At 38.4% G+C, this 22,628-nt stretch overlaps 2 protein-coding genes across 2 annotated transcripts; both read right to left on the bottom strand.

The window, feature by feature from the left end:
• Window positions 1-14,568: 14,568 nt before the first annotated feature.
• On the bottom strand, window positions 14,569-16,443 carry LOC149255443 (uncharacterized). Its single transcript, XM_089457229.1, has 4 exons — window positions 16,094-16,443; window positions 15,406-15,984; window positions 15,145-15,226; window positions 14,569-14,933 (listed from the first exon to the last, which is right to left on the bottom strand). Exons 1-3 carry the CDS (start codon window positions 16,223-16,225, stop codon window positions 15,212-15,214), a joined length of 726 nt encoding a protein of 241 aa, XP_089313355.1. The 5' UTR covers window positions 16,226-16,443; the 3' UTR covers window positions 14,569-14,933; window positions 15,145-15,211.
• An 8-nt stretch (window positions 16,444-16,451) lies between these two features.
• On the bottom strand, window positions 16,452-19,764 carry LOC149255444 (disease resistance protein RPV1-like). The gene is made up of 6 exons (XM_089455044.1): window positions 19,491-19,764; window positions 19,086-19,381; window positions 17,705-18,699; window positions 17,350-17,616; window positions 16,693-17,233; window positions 16,452-16,522 (listed from the first exon to the last, which is right to left on the bottom strand). Exons 3-6 carry the CDS (start codon window positions 18,692-18,694, stop codon window positions 16,452-16,454), a joined length of 1,869 nt encoding a protein of 622 aa, XP_089311170.1. The 5' UTR covers window positions 18,695-18,699; window positions 19,086-19,381; window positions 19,491-19,764.
• Between the last annotated feature and the right edge of the window lie 2,864 nt (window positions 19,765-22,628).

Genomic DNA, 22,628 nt, shown 5'->3' on the forward strand with positions numbered 1-22,628 from the left:
TAGCAGATTGATCACCACGCTAATTCCTAGCGCTCGGAGACTGCAGTCGAAGCTGTAGCTGGGGACTCTGAGTTTCGATGGGAAGAAACAATGCAATAAACGAAGAATAGAGGAAGCATAAACGAAGGAAATAATTTGTCAGCTCCGTGTACTACTACCACAGACAGACAGACAAAATTGAAATGACCAGCACCGACTTGAGCTCTTGGGAAGGGCAGCAGCAAGGGCAAGGTCCACGTCCTGCGATTATGGACGACAACGACTTGGACAATCTCTATTACGAACCCGACGAGGAGGAATAGGGGACGTGTTCGAGGCTTCGAGGGCGGGTGATGTGGAGCGCCTCAATATCTGCTGGAATTGAGCGTCAAAGGCAGTTGAATGTTATTATACCACGATGGGCACCAACGTCAATGCGAGGGACAGATACTGATCAGGCCAGGACAGTGTTCAATAGTCAATTCAACATAAACTTGAACAACGTTCAATACCACAATACACAGTTAATTCAACATAAACTTGAACAGCGTTCAATACCAGCGTTAACACAGCGTTTCAATGGAATAGTGTGAATGGGCGCCATAATGGAGATTCAAACCTTGACTATTCAGTTTCAGAAGCGGTCAGAGACAAGCTGCGACTTATGAGAGACAGATGCGTTGTAGAGAGCGTTATGGACAGAGCACAGTGGCAATGAATTACAACGTAGAGGACAGAAGCGTTGAGGACAGTGCTCAGGTCAGAACGTCAGAGGACAGTGTTCAGTGGGCAGTGCTCAGACCAGCGTACAGCCCACAGTAGCAAAAATGAAGGGAGTTACAACTATTTTAAGAACTGGCTCTGATACCATGTCAGGCCAGGAGTAACTCCAGTTTGGCAGAAAACTGATTCGATTTATTTCATTAGGTAGCTATTGTTATATACAAAGGATGTGACTGCTCAGTTCATCTCCTGATGACTGTTCACATTCCTAATTTAACTATTTACACAAATTCACCCAATCGCAGAGGATTAGGTGTCAACAATTGTTAACACATAATAAGGAAAAAAATCTAAATATATATATAGTTAATTTAAGTTAAGTTCTCATCCCTACTATTTGAAATATGGAGACTGAAAAATATAAACATAAAAGAATGATTGTGGTTTGGAAACAACAAAAGAATCAGAATAATATACATGTGATGATACATTGTCATATATATATATGAAAATGTAAGACATCAAAAACTAAAACACATTTCATCATGAAGATTCGAGTAGTTCACATGGGTAATACAAATAATATATAATTATATTAAGAATGCTTTAAAACACTACTTAAAAAATAACACAAAGTTAAGACATCTTTAAAATAAAAGCACATCAATATTGTAAATACAAGGATTATATAAATAAATCATGAAATGTAATACACATTTCATCATGAAGATTCGAGTAGTTCACATGGGTAATACAAATAATATATAATTATATTAAGAATGCTTTAAAACACTACTTAAAAAATAACACAAAGTTAAGACATCTTTAAAATAAAAGGACATCAATATTGTAAATGTAATTTAATGCATCTTTTAATTCTATAAATTATATAAGGATTATATAAATAAATCATGAAATGTAATCAATTGATAAAACTAAAGAAACTGTGAAAAAATTCCATTGTTTGATTGTGGAAATGAGGAGTGGGGGCATAAGAATTTGAGACTTTTAATTCTTTATTACCGGATTTTCAACACAAATGTCATATGTGGCATGTTTTTTTTATTGAAAACACTAATAAATTTTTAAAATGGTTGATATGATCAATTAATTATGGAGAATGATAGTTTATTATTTATATTTTAAGATGGATTGTTCTTTTCTAGTTTTAGATATTAATTCAATTTGTAATTATATTTATAATATGTTGAGTGGATACTTTAATATATTAATATATATATATAATTTAATTTGGTCCAAAATTGTGTGGGAATTTCTTGGAATAGTAAGTTTGAGCTTTGTGATCTACACAATTGGATTATTCCAAATATTTTTTAGAATGTTGAATTCATTTATACCTCCAAAAACACATTTTAAATGGTTAAAATCCATGATCTTACTAAACTTTTCATTATTACATATAAAGAAAAACATTAAAAACCTTAATAGTTTAACTGCTACTACATTGAGATCCATAACCGTACATCTAATTAAAAATTATTGATTACATTTAAAAATTAAAAATGAGTCGAAGGAGTTGAGAGGTACATATTGTATATGCTTTACTGGACAAAAAAAACAAAACAAAACAAAACAAAAACAAAAACAAAAAAAAAAAAAAAAAAACAAAAAACAACCTAGTTCTAGTGAATAGTCCCATAATCATTTGGTTAAAAACAAAAAAAAGGTACATATTGTATATGCTTTACTAAACAAAAAAAAACAAAAACAAAAACAAAACAAACAAACAAAAAAGACAACCTAGTTCTACTAAATAGTCCCATAATCGTTGTGTTAAAAACAAAATAATAATAATAATAAAATGCGAAGAAATTGAATCAAATAAAAAAATAATGTTTATCGGCATACGTCCATATTTTTAGTGTATCAGAATCATGCTTTTAGGGTATCACAGAATGCCAAGTGATAATTATGGGGAAATATGAAGAAAATGGAAGGAAACTTTTAACTATGAATAAAATAAAAAGAAATCTTTGAAATTCTTTTTTGTTGGATTCATAGTTTATATTAACTCTCACATGTATTTTTTTTATATCTTCTTCTGCACTTTCCTTATATGGTTATTGTGATTATTAAATATCACTTTTATATAGATTTTTTTTAATTACATGTAAATACATTTTTTAATATTATGCATTTCATTCCTACTAGACGACATCTCAACACATTTTTTTCTCAAAACTCTTTTATTTATATCCACAATTAGGAATTTCTTCACACTCTTTATATATCATACACATTTTTTTCTCAAAACTCTTTTATTTATATCCACAATTAGGAATTTCTTCACACTCTTTATATATCATTATAATGATTCAATATCACTTTTATATATAATTAAATTACTTTTATATATAATTAAATTTTCTTTAAAATATTATGAATATAATTACAAATTAAAATAGAAAAGAAAAAAAATATTTTCAAATTCAAATTATAAAATAGAAATCCAACCATGCTTCTCAATAATTACAACACAGGAATTCAACCCTGCTTTAATAATTACAGCACATCCAACAATGCTTTTCAATAATTAATAGACTATACTAACCGATTTGGAATTTTGTGTTGGCATAAATAATTAATACACCATATCCCCTTATTTGGCATTTTCTGATAGCCTAAAAATATGGACATTGTTGTAAGGAACACAAATAAACACTCATTTTTTTCCATTATTTAAAAAACAAAAAACAATACTCATTTTCAATAAGAATTTTTTCACACTTTTTCTTTATAACTTATTTTCTCTATTTTCATGTAATAGAGTTTCAATTTTTTAATTAGATGTAATTATGAGTATGGATTTTAACATAATAGTACTTGGAGTTAATGCTTATATCTTATATTTGTAATGTTGGTTTATGAGCTATTGGTGATGGTTGAGAAATTTTCTCAACTTCTCCTTCTAAACTAAGAACTAATTAGAGCTGAGAAACTTTATATATTAAAGTAATCTAATGTAAACTGGGTGTGTGTTGAACCATACACCTTTGTGTGAAATATATGAGTGCTTTCAACCATTTTTAACTTGGTATTGGAACCCGTATGGGCCTGGACTTGGCCCTAGCCCAAGGGCATAGGGAGGTTGTGGAGTCTGGAATAGGATAACACAACACAGTACAATCTTGAGGATCAATAGAATGTGGGGACGAAGGTTGAGGAAACAAGTCCATGTGACAACCAACAGTTTTGTTAGCCAAATTTTCACAGAAATAAAAAGAAGGTGGGGTGGGGGGATATGACAGTTCAACACATGGGTGCGCACCTCCTCCCACCTCACACTACATAGATAAAGTTGTTTGATGAGATGAGGACGAACAATCACTTGTGATCGCAACCGTGCATGCCTTGGATTTAGTAGCTCTAACACCGAGGTATGCTGGGGTCAGTTTGAATGATTCTAACACTTGTAGATTTTCAGATTTGCGGATTTTTGGATATGTAAAGAAGATACTCAAATATTCCACCGATAAATTCCCAATCAATCTCATCTTTAGGAAATCAAAGATTAAGAAAGAGTGCATGAAATTGCTCAATGGATTCATCAGGTTCTTTTTGTGATTTCAAAATTTCTTTATTAAGTGTTTGACGGTCAAAATTATGGAAAGCATTAGATAACTCTAACGCAAAGTGACCAAATGAGTGAATAGATTTTTCAGACAGTGTGACAAGCCATTGCAATGGGTTCTCATAAAGCATGAATGTGAACAACATGCAAATCACATAATTCTCACAGGATTTGAAGCTTTCACATAGATTGGAAAAGGCAAGACTATGCCTATCCCAAGTCGTTATGCCTTCACCTTCATATGTGTTCTGTGACAAGAGATTCTAGAATGCCTCCGGGATTTCAAAGTCATCACCATAAGACATACATCTCGGAGGATGAAGTGCAACATAAGACATGATAGATGTGTGAAGATTCAAAGCAGACTTTGAGGACTCAAGTTGTCATCTATCCCTCCTTCAATCCCAGAAATGTTGACGGTGTTGGTCCCGCCAACATTCAGGGGATCTCCCCTGTATGAAGTCCCAATTAGACCTCACACCTTTTGGTGTAGGAGTACCATCCGATACGATGGCCCGGTTGCCATTATCTTAGAGATTTTCCTTAGCTCTTGTTGTTTACCACATGAGAGTGTTATACTTGTAACAACAAGAAAGCGAGGTGAGTGTCCTGGTGAGTGCTTAATGTAACTCTTTGTTCGGTTTCTCTTACTATCAAAAGGGGGAAGTAAAGTGAGGCTCTTGATGAGAGGGAATAGTCCTAATCCAGGAAGAAACACACTTGAAAAACAACAAGGGTTTATCCAGCATCCAGCAGAATAGTCCACAGCGGATGCAGCAGTCGTGAAAACCAAAGTTCAAGTGAAAACCATACACCATCCAGTGGAATAGTCCACACGCAGGTGACGGTCGTTATAACCAAGAAAATACAAAGATGGTCTGTCTAATGTCCAACAGAGTTGTCCACACAGACAGGATAACAGTGATAAACAATACAACACATCTGTTCAACTATCTTGGTACAGGTTAAGTAAACATGCATTACAAACATTTAAATAATAGTATTACAAATGCATATAAAACATGTGTGAAAACATTTTGTCCTGAGACAACCTTCATAATTAAGAAAAATATCCAAGACACATCTATACACCATACATCACTAGTCCCAGTAGTGGGACATTGGAGCCACTCCTCGCTCCTCAAAGAACAGATTACAGACTCTCAAGGCTATGTGGGAGGAGCCAAGGTGAAAATTCCTTTGCTCATACAATGAGGGGGTATATATAGCCAAGGGGGTATAACTGACCCTTGTGACTCTTCGTCTCATGATTGTTTGACTTCTTATGACTTTTCGACTTTACATGACTCTTCGACTTCATATGTGGGTCTCTTGGACTTCCACTTTACATTACATTGATTACAACAAGTATGGCCCATAGTAGTGATGTGGCCGAGACAACTCATGACACAACTCAACATGACACTGCTGACATGTACTGGCTGACTGTGGTGTCCGTGTCGAGCTGTTGTGCTGTTGAGTGATGATATTCTCTCAGTGTAACATGTCTTCACCTTCGCATGGAAAATTGTGCGGGGTCTTCGATGGTCTTGGTCTTTGCTTGATGGTGCATGTGAATGTGTCCCTTTCGCTCGCTTGCTCGATGTGCTTCATGTGTTCGTTTGAACACAAGCAATTTTTTTAGCATGCACCTCTTCTCCATCCCACTCATTGTCATGCCATGTTTCATCAATGTACCTGTTCCTACAATCACTCATAACGAGACGACATCAAATCCAAAAATATCCTTGTCTACTATGATGCATAGTTTTCGATTTTGGTGTAGGTGACCGGGAGAGGGATAAGGCACTGATACTACAGAGAGCATAGCAAAGGCCAGGATGCGAGGCTCCGTAGCACTATCGGGAAAAACTGCACAAATGTCACTGGGAGACAGATTTTGGCAATCTGTGACAGTAGTAACAGCTACAGGGAAAAACCAAACTGGGAGGCGGAATTGCACAGTTTCTGGGAGGAAGGACAAGCGAGATGTTGGGGATTTGCTGCTATAATATACACAATTTTCTAAGGGAGCTCTGGGTAGGTCATCCAGCTGGGATTTGCGCAATTTCTCTGGGGAAGATAGTGCGGGTAGTAGGAGACACTAACATAAAAATATACGCAGTTTTCCAGAGGAGAAAAAGGTTAGGCTGTTGGTCAAAATTGCATAATCCTGGGAGATAGTCCTAGCCCGGATAGTTATGTGCAATTTCAGAGCTGGTTGTCGAGAGGGGAAGAAAGGCAGGGTAGGATAGCTCTGTGGATTTCCTAAGTTGTTTACAGAGTGGGGAAGAAGGGCTGGAAGGGAAGGCCATCTCTGTACAATTCCTAGGTTGGTTTCATAGTGGGAAAGAAGGGCAAAATAGGGCAGCTCTGTGAAATTCCTGGGTTGGTTTTAGAGCGGAGAAGAAGGGCTGGCAAGGCAGGACAACTATGCGTAATTCCTGGGCTAGTTGCAGAGCGGGAAAGAAGGGCAGGACAAGAAAGCTTTACACAATTCCTGGGCTGGTTGGAGAGTGGGGAAGAAGGGCTGGCAGGACAACTCTGCACAATTCCTAAGCTCAGTATAGCCCTGGGTCACAGCTAAAGTTCTTTCTCTAGTTGGCCAGCGGGATGCTTGATGGGAGGTCTTGCGGGAAGCGCGGAATGGATCATCTTATTGGGAAAATTTTGCGCATCTCTGAGAGTCGATCAACTGGCTCATTTCTAGAATTATAGAGAGAAGGCTGCCTGAAGGATAGCCTCAAGCTCTGCGCAGTTCTGGGTAGTAGTGCAAGGTCACTGAGATCAGGTTTGGTTGACGGAGGGTTGTCCGATCGACATATTTTCAGGAAAAATGACTAAGTGTGAAAGAAAGTGTACTTGTGCATACATGACAATGTGATCACACACTTAGCATGACTCGACGACAAGACACCTTAAACCAACAAGACAACATGTGCTCAGTGAAACTGATTCAAGGGTTAAGAGCGACAAGTGTGACACTTGAGATATATTTTCGAACGACAGTGATGAGACTTGCGTGACAATGTTTACACCTTTGTGTGTGAGTGTTACCGATGTCGACAGAGTGAAAACAACTCATGCACACAAAGACAAACTTTTGACATTACAATAATTGGGTTGCAAGCATGACATAACAATCAGCATGCCAAAGACAACAGTTGGTCAAACAAGAAAAAAAGGAAGCAAGATACGTAGAGGAAACACATGAAATGAATTTGTGCTTGAAAACATGCATGTTATCGAGGACAACATGATATGACAATGACAAGCAATCCTTCAAGCTATACTAAGAGATGTACTTCAAAAGATATTATTTTCTTACTGTACTTACCCTCGAGATGATCGTGCATTCGACGAAGTTTTCATGAGGTCCCGATCTTTTATCATAACTCGGTTTTTTGTTCCTTCTCCTCAACTCCTTGAGAGTGATCTAGCATATCATCTTTTCCTATAATCACTTAGAGATAGATCTACGCAGTTTCAGTGGTCAGTGACTATTGTCGCGATGCTTTGCACAGTTTTCTAGAGCAAGGCTGGCTTCCAGATCTACGCAATTTCTGAGTGCAAGATAGATTGGACAGCTAGGAAAACATTGCGCAGTTTTGAGATGCAAGACATTGTTACTGGATAGGTCCTGGGAGGATACCTCTGCAGAGTTTCTGAATGTAGGGTAGTCGGACTGCTCTGTGAATTTTTGGAGAGCAATGTTGGCTGCCTGACTACTCTACGCATTTCTTCAAAGAAGTGATGGTTGTGTGACTGCTCTGTGCATTTCTGGAGAGCAGTGTTGGCTAGGCAGCTGAGGGACAACACTGCACAGTTTTTGAAGAGAGTGGGTTCCGGCTGGGGAAGGACACTAGAGGAAACCACTACGCAGTTTTGGATGCTAAGGGAGGTTGGGGTCTCTGCGCATTGAACAGTTCCAATAGGAAAGGAAAAAAAACTTGAGGGTTACAGAAGAAAAGTGTGTAGGTTCTGAAAAACCGGATGAGGCTAGGTTGCTCGAGAAACTGGACTAAGTGTGAGATCAATGGGATAGATGAAAACAATGATATAACTTGATTATGATCACACACGAACACTTAGTGATACAAGGTATACCATCAAAAACATAAAAGACATACTCTTCTTAATGCAAGAACCTTTGTGACAAGAGTGCATGAAGTGAGTGTGAACCATGTCTATGTAATGAAAACAACCCATAAGCACAATATTTCCCCTTGAAGCAGAACAACATTCCATTTGCATGAAAAACAATAATCCTGATGCCCAAAGATGACACATACTGCATAAAGATAAGAACGTGAACAAATCTTAAGATCAAGGAGGGGGCTTGAGATCATCAGCTTACTAACAAGTGACTAAGGAACGATCAATCCCAGGATCCAAGCTAGGCTCTGAAATTTGCATGTGAGCCAAATTTTTGGAGGGTGGTTGTGGACGCTACAACATTGGTGACACACTGGTAGAACTCCAACTCTTTGTATGGACCTTACTTCATGAAAAGCAAGTCTAACCCTTCTGAAAGTATTGATTGATTCTTTGATCGTCATGGCTTAAGTACTTTCTTTGGTGAAAGTTATAGTCCCTACCATTCTCTTGATCGGTCAACACACATTCCAAGGCAACTCAACTAAGTTGTTTCGATTGGGATGATGGGTATATAGATGCACAAGTAATATAAATGGCAGAGTCTTAGTTTCATCTCTGGTGTTGCTTCACTGCCAAAGGCCTGGATAATACCCTAGCAGAGTCACACAGGAATATAAGCATCGCTCCGCTGCCAACGAGATTGGTCAGTAGCCCGACGGAGTTACTTGCATCACCTCTCTGCAAAGGAAGCCTTTCTCTTCTTTCGCCTAGTTTATTTTTTTCATTTTCACATTTTTTCACTTTTCAAAGAACTGTGCATATGTACTTATTTATTTCAAAGGTGGAAGAGAGATCCCGACTTATTGAGAGCCAAAGAGGTTTTCCCTTCATAGAAGTATTTATATATACCTCTGACACACTTGTTAAGGTTTCCCCCCTCACCTTACTCTATTGGACTGAGTTCACAAGGGTTAACCCAAAAGAACCTATTAGAGTAAGCAGTACTAGTTAAAGTGCAAGCATTTTGTTTTCACCACGACTCACTCTAAACGAAATTTATTTTCCATTAGGATATCATACATTAGATGCAAACATAATACAACAAACATGCATTACAAACCTTTAAAGAATAGTCTTACAAATGGAAACAAAACATGCGTGAAAACGTGTTGGCCTGACACAAGATTCTAAATTAAGAAAAAGATCCAAGACACATCTATACACCATACATCACTAGTCCCAGTAGTGGGGCATTGGAGCCACTCCTCACTCCTCAAAGAACAAATCATAGACTCTCATGGCTGTGTGGGAGAAGCCAAGGTGGAAAGTCCTTTGCTTATATAATGAGGGGGTATATATAGCCAAAGGGGTATAACTGACCCTTGTGACTGTTCAACTTCCCTCATAATTGTTTGACTTTTTATGAATTTTCGACTTTACATGACTCTTCGACTTCATATGTGGGTCTTTTAGACTTCCACTTTACATTACATTGATTACAACAAGTATGGCCCATAGTAGTGATGTTGCAAAGACAACTCATGATACAACTCGACATGACATTGATGACATGAACTGGTTGACTATGGTGTCTATGTCGACCTATTGTACTGCTCAGTGATGATATTCTCTCGGTGTAACATGTCTTCACCTCCACATGGAAGAATGTGTGGGGTCTTCGATGGTCTTGGCCTTTACTTGATTGTGCATGTGAATGTATCCCTTTCGCTCACTTGCTCGGTGTGCTTCATGTGTTCGTTCGACCGCAAGCAAGTCTTCTAGCATGTGCCTCTTCTCCATCTTGTTTATCGTCACGCCATGTTTCATTGATGTACTTGTTCCTGTAATCACTCATGACGAGACTACATCAAATCAAAAAATCTCCTAGTCTACCATGATGCATTGTTTTCGATTTCGGTGCAGGTGACCGAGAGAGGGACAAGGTATTGAGACTACGGAGATCACAACATAGGTCAGGATGTGAGGCTCTGAAGCACTGTTAGGAAAAACTACGTAGATGTCATTGGGAGAAAGATCTTGGCAATCTGGGATAACAGTGATAGCTGCTGGGAAAAACCCAGCTAGGAGGCAGAATTGCGCAATTTCTTGGAGGAAGGCCAGGCGGGATGTCAGGGAGCTGTTGGGCCAATTTGTGCAATTTTCTAGGGGAGCTCTGGGCAGGTCATCTAACTCGGATCTACACAATTTCTCTGGGGAAGACAATGCTAGAAGCAGAAGGCAGTGACAAAAAAATCTGCGCAGTTTTCCAAAGGAGCACAACGTCAGGTTGTGGGAGCTACTGGTAAAAATTGCTCAATTCTGGGAGACAGCTTGAGCCCCGACAGTTCTGCACAATTTCTGAGCTGGTTTCCAAGCGAGAAAGAAGGGAGGGACAGGACAACTCTGTGCAATTCTTGGGCTCGTTGCAGAGCGGGGAAGAGGGACAGGATAGGACAACTCTACGCAATTCTTGGGTTGGTTGCGGAGTAGGGAAGAAGGGCTGGTAGGATAGCTCTGCATAATTCCTAAGGTCAATAAAGCCCTGGGTCACAACTCAAGTTATTTCTTCAGTTGACCAGCAGGAGACTTGATGGGAGGTCTTACGGGAAGCGCAGACTGGATAAGCTTCTTAGGAAACTTCTACACAGTTCTGGGAGTCACTCAACTGGCTAATTTCTAGAATTTTGCAGAGCAAGCTTCTCGAAGGACAGCCTGAAGCTCTGCGCAATTTTGGGGAGCATTGCAAGGTCACTGAGATTGGGTTTGGTTGACGGAGGGTTGTCCGTTCGACAGATTTTTAGGAAAATTGACTAAGTGTGAAAGCAAGTATACTTGTGCATACATGACAATGTAATCACACACTTAGCACGACATGACGACAAGACACCTCAAACCAAAAAGACAACATTTTTCAGTGAAATTAACTAAAGGGTTAAGAGCGACAAGTGTGACACTTGAGATATGTTTTCGAACGATCGTGACGACACTTGCACGACAATGTTTACACCTTTGTGTGTGAGTGTGACCAATGTCAACAGAGTGAAAACGACTCATGCACATGAAGACAAACCTTCGAAATTACCATAACTAGGTCGCAAGCATGACATAGTAATTGACATGCCAAAGACAACAGCTGGTCAAATAAGCGAAAATGAAGTAAGACATGTAGAGGAACCACATGAAATGACTTTGTGCTTGCAAACATGCATCTTATCGAAAACATCATGATATGACAATGACAAGCAATCCTTTAAGCTATACTAAGATATGTACTTCAAAAGATATTCTTTACTTACCATATTTACCCTCGAGATGCAAGACACTACTACAAGATGGGCCCTTGGAGGACACCTCTGTGTAGTTTCTGAATGTAGGGCAACCAGTCTACTTTACACATTTCTAGAGAGAAGTTTTGGCTGCCTGACTACTCTGCGCATTTCTGGAGAGTAGTGTTGGTTGCACGACTACTCTGCGCATTTCTGGAGAGTAGTGTTGGATGCCTAACTGCTCTGCTTATTTATGGAGAGTAGTGTTGGCTGCCTAACGGCTCTACGCATTTCTGGAGAGCAGTGTTGGTTACATGACTACTCTAAGTATTTCTGGATAGCAATGCTGGTTGGGCAACTGAGGGACAACACTACGCAGTTTTTGAAGATAGCGGGTTCCGACTGGGGAAGGAGATTGGAGTAAACCACTGCGCAGTTTTGGATGCCAAGAGAGGCTGGGGTTTTTGTGCATTGCGCAGTTCCAATAGGCAAGGAAAAAATGTTTGAGGGTTGTATAAGTAAAGTGTGCAGTTTAAGAAAACTGGATGAGGCTAGGTTTCTCGGGAAAGTGGGCTAAGTGTGAGATCAATGGGATTGATGTAAACAATGATAGAACTTGATTATGATCACACACGAACACTTAGTGATACAACGTAAACCATCAAGAACATAAAAGACATAATCTTCTTGACGCAACAACCTTTGTGACAAGAGTGCATGAAGTGAGTGTAAACCATGTCTATGTAATGAGAACAATCCATATGCACAATATTTCCCCTTGAAGCATAACAACATTCCATTTGCATGACAAACAATAATACAGATGCCCAAACATGACACATACTGCATAAATATGAGAACATGAACAAATCTTAAAAACAAGGAGGGGGCTTGAGATCATTCACTTACCAACAAGTGACCAATGAATGATCAATCACAGGATCCAAGGTAGGCTCCGAAAGTTGCATGCGAGCCAAAATTTTGGAGGGTGGTTGTAGCCACTACAACAGTAGGAAAACTACATCTTCTGAGAAAGAATGGAAAATCCTGGAAGCAAAATTTGGTATAAAGGAAAGTGACATGCAACAACAAGTTGTGTCACAGTTTGTTAAAAATTCAATAGAGAAGTCAACCACAAATCTAAGAGTTAATGAGAAATACTTTGGGAAGAAAATAGAAATTGGAGAGTTTGTGCATATGGATGAAGAAGATGCAACAAAGATTGCAGAGAGAGAAGTTGAAGCCTTTGTGTATGCAACAGAAAAAGAGCATATAAATGTTTGAGAACTCCATTGTAATGTGGATCGTGAAGATGATGATGACCACTTTGCATTAGAGGTTGAAACATTTAAGTTTGAGAATGACAAAGAGAGTTTTTCATATGAAGTAATGGTTTGTACAACTAAGAGTGCATCTCTCGTGAATTCAACAACAATTGAAGAATTTGGTGAAGTTGAAATTGTTAATAAGTACATGCATGATCAAATATCCCAGCATAGAATGGATGAAAATTATGTTGATGAGATTTGTGGTGTCCTTTTTTAAATATGGATTGATAGTGGCAATATGTAAGGTGTCATTTTTTTATGAAGAATTAAAGGTTGAAGTTGCCACTGTAGCAGGAAGTTATGAAGCAAAATTTTGAACTTCTAATGAGGCAATGCGTATTCTAGAAGAAAATGTTGGAACTCCTTATGAATTGATGTTTAATCTAGCAACAACTAACTATCAAGAAAAGAATGAAGTGATTCAAGATTTTTTGATGAGAATATCCAATAAATGCATAACAGTGGCAAATAGTCTCAATGCAGTTGAAGAGGTTGAGAAGAAAAAGGAAGAGAAGACAGAGGTAGAGAAGAAAAAAGAACCAAAGAAAGCTCTCGTTGTAGAGCATAATGAAGATGTTTTTAACATTGATTTTGAGTGTGCAGATAAACATGATAGCAATCCAATTATAATTATAGCTAAAAGAGAAGATGAAGAAAAATTTGTAGGAAAGGACATGGAATTTTTTGAAGATGAAGAAGAAAGCATTGAATAACCTTTCAACAATGGAATAAAAAAGAGATCAAATACTGCTATCAAGAAATATGGTAGAAAGAAGATCAGAAGCGCAAGAAGCAGAGCAAAGTTCACAGTTTGAAGATGAAGAGTTGTGGTAGCAGCCCATGAGTGAACGAATATTTGAAGAGGAAGTTGTAGAAGACATACTCAGAAAGCTTAAATTGTTTTTTAGAACAAATAGAAGAGAAGCCAAAGAAAACTTGCAAAAGCAACAAATGAGAATATGGAGCTTACAACAAGAAAACGCAACCAAGAATGAAGTAGTTTAGAGGGTATAGAATTTGGAAGATACGAAAAAGAAAATCCAACATTTTAAAAGTTTTGAGTCATTGTAAGCCTAGCTGAGACTTAGACCAACATACATGTTTAAGTTATGATTGAATCAATTTTTATTGTAAACTTAGCATCAATAGTTGAGTCATGATTAAGTTAAGGTTGAGGTCGTAAGTGAGGAGAAGTGTTAGAAATAGTAATTACTCAAGCAAATAGAATCTAATATTAGAAGTTAAGTCAAGTTTGAGTTTGCATGACGTAAAATCTGCATAAATCTATATTTAATAAGTTTGGTGTTTATATACATATGATTGGGACATTGTGAAAGACAAAAAGAAAAAGAAAAAATTATGAATAGACATTTTTAAACTTATGTATCTTGTTTATCTCTCCTCTAACCAACCAATTTTACTCATAATATTTATGAATTAACAAATTATAAAATATGTTGATTTATCTCTAGCTCTGAGCAACAAATTTACTCATAATATTTGTGAATTAACCAAATATAAAATACACTGACATTGAAACTTTTGCACTCATCACCCTACATCAATAGTTATTTCCCATCACTTCTTAAACAATTTCATTATCCATAGATCAAGAAGAGATAGAGAAGGCAAATGATGAAGCAAATTCGTCACTGTCCTTTAGCGTTTGAGCTGCTACGCAATAAATACATAGATTTTTCTTCTCCCGTGGAAACTGTTGAGCCAGCTTAGGGAAAGGAAGCGCTCCATTTATATTCAGAAGATGGCCCACCTTCACCTTCACTCTCTGGCCAGAAGTCCAAACCGCATTTGTAGCAGTCTAGGTTTGCGAGGGACCCACTTTCATTATCAAGATCTTCGGTCATTGTCTGGGCCAATGTGTCGCACTCCTCTCTTAAATTCTCTTCAACCATGCTCAGCGACCGCTCGTTGGCAATCCACCTCCACCTGCCAATAGTTTGATAAAACATTTTTGACAAAGTCCAATTACTAAACAGAGTTTGATAAATTTATTTTCACCCGCCTCCCCTTCAAAGCAAACCAATATCGACATTTCTTCGTTCTTAAACATTCATAATCTTTTATATAAAGGAAAGCGTTTGCATATAAAAAATTATAAACATCACTATTATTAACATTAAAGTGTAAACATCCTCACCTGCTAAATGCAAATTTCGACGGATCAATTGCCCAACAGCAGATGATGGAGTATCTCAGTATAACTACTATTGCTTGTAAAACTGTAAAATGGGGTAAAATTTGGTTTAGTGAGATAGACATAACGTGATTAGAATTGGTAATCAAAATTAACTCAACTGGATTGTAAGTTCGCGACATCACACGGGCGCAGACGCCCATTGGATGTTCCTAACCTACATACATACATTAATGGAGATAATGATGTTAAAGGCATTCATACCTGTTGTACTGATGACTCATTCTTTTGAAACACGGGAGCCGTTTCATCCCCTCGACCTGCAAACAATTCTCTCAACAAATCTATATTACTGCTCTCTTCATACGTTTCTGCTTGAAGCTGCTTCAACCGTAGGTATCTCTTACAGTTACTCACCACAAATTCCTCCATTTCAGCTTCATACAAAAATCTCCAACAAGGGCGATATTCATCCCCCACCTGCATCCTCGTATCAATCTGAAGATATTCATAACATGGATCTGGTGCTAAATCTAATGTCAAGTGCACTTTTTCAAGCATCTGGGTGGCACGAGTTGTCGGCACATCGACAACAAATATATTATCCTTGACTTTGGTGGAAAACTTATCAAAATCTGGACCAATATAAATTACTCTTATCTGCATTTCATCTATCATCTCTTCAATGATGGACCCCAGCCTCCACGTGACAAGGATGAGGGTGTTTGGTGGAAGATGAGATAGATGGAATTGCTCTCCTCGTCTATTAGTAAGCAGGCCATCAAGTTCCAATAAAAGACTCTTTTCTATGTTCTCCTTTTCAACCCTGGAAATTGACAAATCCTGAAAGAAAAATGTAAAGTTGTTATGGTCCATATTTATTATAAAAGTTAACATAATGCAGGCACTAACAATGTTGGTATCAATAAATACTGATGGGTGGTATCATCACCTGCCCTGAAATAACTGTAAAGGACCATGATCCACCTCCATCTCTCTGAATTTCTGCCCACCTGTCCACCAACTGTTTGCTTCCCTCGATGTGCACAACTTGTAATCTGTTCATCTTTACCACGTGGTCCATAGATTTTCCTTCTAGGTTGATGCACCCACTCAAATCTAGACTTTGCAATGAGGTTAGGCAATGGAAATCTAAAGGGAGTTTCTCTAAATTTTTGCAGCCATTCAAATCTAGAATTTGCAAGGAGTTTAGGCGATGGAAATCTAAAGGGAGTTTCTCTAAATTTCTGCAGCCATTAGAATGTAGAATTTGCAAGGAGGAGAGGCAGTGGAAGTCATTGCATAGCTCTCTAAGCTCGTCGCAACATCCTAGATCCAAGACCTCCAAATTTTTGAGTTGACCAAAACTTTCCGGAAGCTTCTGTAGTGATTCACAGTATATAAAGAGCAGCACTTTTAGACATGCTAATTGACCAAACCGATCTGGAAGCTTCTTTAGCCTTTGACAACCTTGAAATGAAAGATGTGTGATAAAGAAGAGGTTGCAAAGCCCATCGGGTAGTTCAGTTAGAGTCGAACACCCTGACACACCAAAGGCTCGCAATAGCTTCAACTCTCCAATGCCTTCAGGAATACTTTCTAGCCCTTCACAACCATCTAAATTTAATTTAACAAGGCGTGTTAAGTTTCCTACGCAGGGAGGAAGATTTAAGAGGCTTGAGCAACCTGACAAATTCAATAATGTCAATGATGAAAGTTTCTCGGCATTGTCTGGAAGTGCCTCTAAATTCCAGCAACCATCCAGATGGAGTTCTCGCAGAGAACTCAAGGATCCGAAATCAACCGGCAACTCAGTCAAACCTGAACAACAGTCCATTTTCAATATCCTTAAAGACTGAAGCTTTGAAATTGAATCCGGCAGCTTCGTAATAAATCTGCAGTTTGAAAGAGATAGCTCATGCAACCCTTTTACTTGATCTCCCAGCTTTTCTGGCAGATTTTTCAACCAAGGAAAGTTGAGCAATCGTAGTATTCTCAAATGTTCAAGTTGTTGAAGATCATTGGAATACATTTGAAAGGCATGGGAAAGTGATGTTCCATCAAATTCCATGTGCCTCAAACTTGAAGGCATCTGCAAGTTATGCAACTGATACGTCACAATCGTATGATTCATTAAAACTAGTAAAACAATTTCTTACGTAGATTCAATTTTTCAGGAAAAATGAATGGGGAAATAGCATCACTTGCCTTAGATAGCTTCAACTCATCATTGGGTTGATAACTGAGGTACCTCAATTTCTCTAACTTCGACACATCATGAAACGGAAGCTGCCGAACTTTCGCTTCAAAATATAGCAACTCCTTAAATGTTTCCCTGCACTCGCCCTCCACATTTGCCAGATCTCCAAGTCGAAGAACTCTCAATGATTTAGACATTAAGTCGAGTGTTGCTGCAGATATTTGCAAAGCATCTGTATTGTCACTTAACCAAATTCCTTTAATCCCTTCAGCACCCTGCATCCCATTATAAAAGTATAGTTAAATTAAAATAAAAACGGAGACTGTATAAACAAACATGTATATCCGTTCATAGATTTGTTACCTTCGCTTCGAGGAACTCCATGAGTTTGATTGCACTGGTGAATGCCAACCTCACTTCCTTTCCTTCTGACTTTTCCTTCGACGTTTTGCCAGCAAGTTCTAAGATGACGTCGTGTACACTCGCAACGTGATTTGTGGTTCTTGTAACAAGTGCTCTGCTTTCTAACATTTCCAGTTCATCTTTTCCGACAATGTCTTCCCCTGTGTCCCAAGCCCATCCTTTGAAATATGAACAGAGGTCTAAAAATGGATCTTTACACTCAGGGGGAAGAGCATCATAGGCAAAGGTGTAGCTCATCTCCTCAAAGGTCTCACTCGGCAATTTATTTTTCTGTACCACCAGTTTAGTATAAGCTTCCATTTTATTTTTGGCGCGACCAATGAATGGTGCTGTTAATGTTAACATGAGGGGAATTCCGCCACATCTGTGTATGATGTCATTGAATTGACTATCATTTATTCCATCCTTTATTTCCCTCTTTAAAATAATCAATGCTTCTTGATGCTGAATGCCCTCCATCTTATAGATTTTGGGTTCTGTACACGGCCTTGGGCATGCATTCTTCACATTTTCGTTACGCGCAGTAAGGAGGAGCCTCACCTTTTTCGCTATACTCATATCCTGTGGCAAAAGCTGTTTAAGCGCAGCTCCCTCCAAAACATTGTCAATATAAATGAATGCCTCAATTTTCTCTAGCCTTTCTCCCAACTCTCGCTGACCATCCTCATACTTTCTAATATCTGGAACAGGCTCTTCAGGTCCCATCAAATCTTTCAATATCTTTTTTTGCAACTCTATTATATTAGGTTTAGAGTCTATATTTTCAAACAGTTGAACGTGAGAATATCTACATCCTCCAACATGTGAAAACACCGCATCGGCGAGGGTGGTCTTTCCCATCCCTCCGAAACCATGGAGGATAACCGTGACAGCTTTGTGGTCACTTTCACATTCCAAAAGATGAAGAACCTCTCCAATTGACTTCTCCATTCCAACTGTTGCAACAATATTCAACATTAGATCCATAAAGTTTATTCATATTAAAATAATATTAATAATAAACTTTAAAATTAGATAAATTAACTTGGCAATATATTTACCAGCACCTTTTTGGATATTTTTTCGACAGAGGGGACATCCCCTTAGACTTGATGGCAGTTAAAACACGAAAACCGATTTCGAGATTAATTTGCATGTATTTGTTATTTAACTTCTGTCTAATGTCACTCAGATCGGCTTTGTTTTTTGACGCTAGGAAGAATCTGCAATCAAGCAATGAAATTCCATGAAAAACACTTCTTTTCTATGTTTGGGTATAAACCATAGGCTTCGTGTGCATTTCACCTGATATATATATAGACACAGCATGTTGAGTACTTACTTATTCCAAGGGGATGAGGCGATCTGAGTACAGCAGATGATGGCCCCTTCAGCTATCAGTAAGATTGTTTCTTCGATTACATCCTCCTGCGTTCCTTTGCGACTTTGTTTCAATCTTGTAACAACAGTGGCTAGGTAACTCATTTCTTTTAAAATATCCCAACACTTTTCTTTGTCGGTGGAAAGTTCGTCAAATCTTTCCAAACTATATGCAATCACAAGGAGTCCTGCAGTAGCAACGCTTGCTTGCCCTATTTCCCTTAGTAGTGTTTTAACTGGTCCAGATATAATCTCTTTCTGAACACCATGAAAAAAAAAGAGACAAAATTTGAGATTTAACATAATTATACCCGACTTTCAGTTTTAGTTGCAACCGATGAAAATCTCAATGAGGAGTAATACACACCAATTTAGAAGCAAAATCTAATCCCGATGACAGCAACTGCGTCAAGTTCTTCAAGTCGGTTCCACATGACAATATGCCATTCAGTTTCTTGAAACCTTTAGGCCAACGGAAATTGCTGGGATTCAATGTTTTTTATGTCGAAGCATTTCCAAAAAAAAATGAAATATATTCAAATCAGATATCACACAATAATTATAATACCATGAAGAATATAATTCACATTCTAATTATAGTATAATTATTCGTCTTATTCTCATATGGATATGAAAGATCGTGATCCTGTTGGGTATTTCTCAATGGGGAAAATACCAAAACCAAACACACAGACACCACAGAGCCAATGCTCTGTTTCCACTGTTCCAGGAGCTTTTGTACAGGGAAGCCTTTTAATAAAAATTGACTGAACAGAGTATTACACAGCCATAAAACTTTTCTATTCATTAAAATATAAAACCTGATACATATGTCTTCCTCCTTGTTGAGAGGGATTCACCACAAAAATACATTCAACAAAACACTACTCTGTCTCCTCCTGAGAGTTCACTGTGATGGGTTTACTGCTGTAAAACCCCTTTTTACATTTACTGTGTAAAACTATTTTTACACATACTGCTGTAAAAATATTTACCACATACTACTGTAAAACAAACTTTTACATATGTAGCTCCAAAAAAAACGTTATGTGCTTCTGCACATTACAACATCTCACAAAATATTTTACCAAAGATTTGGCTTCATCTTACGCTGCATTTCTGGTTTATAAAAAAATCAACACTGATTTCTTTATACCCTCCTTGCTTCACACTACGCACTACTGTGCGATGTTCTACACATACCTCATTAAAACATATTCGCTCCACTTCTGCTCTTTTTCATGCACTGTTGTGCGCTCTATTTTTTCCGCTCCCCAACCTCACATATTACAAAATGGTCAATCCATATTACAACTCACCGAGCCCCTTTTTTTCATTCCATGAGTTAATAAAATACAATACAGCCGCCCGCATTCTTTTGTTTCATTCATTATATGTTTTTATTTCATTATGGTCAACGCTCTCTTTTTTTTAATCACATGGGACACAAGCCCATATCCAAAATTAAAAGGGCCTCACCTAAACTTACGTATGTGCCCATAACTATTTAAGGCGGGCCTCCACCAACCTTCATAAATGCATTAAATGGCTCAGCATTTCCTCCACGGCGGTCAACGGAAACCTTACACTCCACGTAACTTGATTTGATGCGGGCTGACTGCATCTTCGGAGATCGACGGTGGAGAGGGCGGGAGCAGATCTGACGGCTCACAAGGATATCGGAAGGCAGTTTGCAGCAGGACTTTAACGTCCGATAAATTGCGTTGGCTGATGTCAGGGGAGAGCCACGCGTCGCCTCCATAGTTTATCGGAGCCCAACAATACGGAAACCACCTTTATGCAAAAGCGGTGCGATATGCCCTAGGCGGTTTTGTGGTTTCGCTCGGTGGTTTTTGGATGCAGCGTGCTGACTGAGTCGGCTGCCATCGCTGTCCCTGTCCGCCTGCAGTTGGAATTACCATTCCAACACTCCCCTTTAATTTCAACTGCTGGGCATTCAATCTTACCCAAGCACTTCCTCTCATCGAGGGATTCACCAACTGCTGTTACAAAGACATCTTCCTCACATAGAGGGATTCACCAACTGCTTCTGATGCAGTTCACAAACAAACAAAGTTGTCTTCCTCTTAATAGAGGGATTAACCTGAAACTGTGCTTAAGAGCACCTTCCTCATGACAGAGGGATTCACCATAACAATGTGCTGAAGAGCACCTTCCTCATGACAGAGGGATTCACCTGTGACTATGCTGAAAAGCATCATCCTCTTGACTGAGGGATTCACTAATGACAATGTGCTGAAAAGCACCTTCCTCTTTAATAGAGGGTTTCACCAAATGACTGCTTCAAATGCAGTTCCAAAACAAACAATCATTGCACTGTTGTGTGTGCTAACTCATTACATTGTTCTTTTATGCTGCTGCATATTCTCTGCTGCACTGTTGTGCCATCTTCTTTACTGCGTCTACCCCACACTGCTGTGTCTACACTTGCATTGCTTGTGCACTTTTCAAAGACAAACACTCTGTCTTTTCTGGAACAATTACACTGTCCCAACTTACAAATTTACACTGCTGTGTGTAAATATTTCTTACACTCACTGCTGTTGCATATATTGCATATCAATTCAATGAACAACAAATTCATTACATTTACCTTTACTGCTGTAAGGAAAATTTCTTTTGCATGTGCTGTTGTTCAAAACTTCTTGCTGCTGCATTTTTTTTTATTTGCATTGCTGTGTGCTTCTCCTTCTTGCCATCATGCTGCTGTCCATAACTTCTTGCTGCTGCATTTTTCATATTCACTGTTGTCCATACTCATAACCATAGACTGTCATCCCTGGGTTTTTATTTGCTGCTGCGTTGCCTCTGCAATTTGCACTGTCGCTGCCTTTTGTTTCATCATACTGCTGTGCCCATACTCTTGGCACTTCATTCTCCACACAAAAATAACACAAGCTGCTGCCTTTTCTTATGCAGCCTTGCTTCACACAATCTTAGTCTTCATTTTTTTTACACAATACACTACTGTGCAATTCCTTTGGCTTTCTGCTGCCACACACGTTCTTATACATCCAGTGTGCATTAAAAATCTGTTGTCCCTGTTTTTCTTTATGCATTTCTTTGCATGCTGCATTGCATATGAAGAAAAACATTACATTTTTTACTGCTGTGTGAGAAATTTCATTGCATTCTCAGCCACTGGGCATTTACGCTCTGCTGCGTTTTGCCTTCTCATTTTCTTCTCACTGCTTTGCATTTTCATTCCCAATACAAAACATTTCATCTGCTGTGCATTACACTCATTCTGCTGTGAGTATATTCTCTCACATTACATAGAAGGGAAACTCCCTTCCATTGCCATGCAAAAATTCAAAACTGCTGTTCATTCTAATCCATGTGCTCCATAAAAAAATTCCAAACTGCTGTCTTATGCTCTATCTTCCCACTGCTATGAGGGTCTCCATGCTTTGCATTTTTCTCTTTTCTCGCTGCTGCTCTTTACATTTCAGCGCTGCCATCTTTTCTTCTTTATGCATTTCTG

Source organism: Pinus tabuliformis, chromosome 7 (genome assembly GCF_031772625.1).
Source record: "Pinus tabuliformis cultivar Carrire ecotype Pingquan chromosome 7, CPIR1, whole genome shotgun sequence".
NCBI classification, from domain to species: domain Eukaryota; kingdom Viridiplantae; phylum Streptophyta; class Pinopsida; order Pinales; family Pinaceae; genus Pinus; species Pinus tabuliformis.

Excerpts from the sequence above, each read along its gene's own strand:
- LOC149255444 (XM_089455044.1), bottom strand. The coding sequence starts at position 18,694 with ATGGAGAAGTCAATTGGAGAGGTTCTTCATCTTTTGGAATGTGAAAGT. Across the intron at positions 17,234-17,349 it reads ATGAGTTGAAGCTATCTAAG|ATGCCTTCAAGTTTGAGGCA; the intron begins GCAAGTGATGCT and ends CATAACTTGCAG. Across the intron at positions 16,523-16,692 it reads GAAGCTATTGCGAGCCTTTG|AAGCTTCCGGAAAGTTTTGG; the intron begins GTGTGTCAGGGT and ends GAATCACTACAG.
- LOC149255443 (XM_089457229.1), bottom strand. The coding sequence starts at position 16,225 with ATGGACCACGTGGTAAAGATGAACAGATTACAAGTTGTGCACATCGAG. Across the intron at positions 15,985-16,093 it reads TTACAGTTATTTCAGGGCAG|GATTTGTCAATTTCCAGGGT; the intron begins GTGATGATACCA and ends TTTTTCTTTCAG.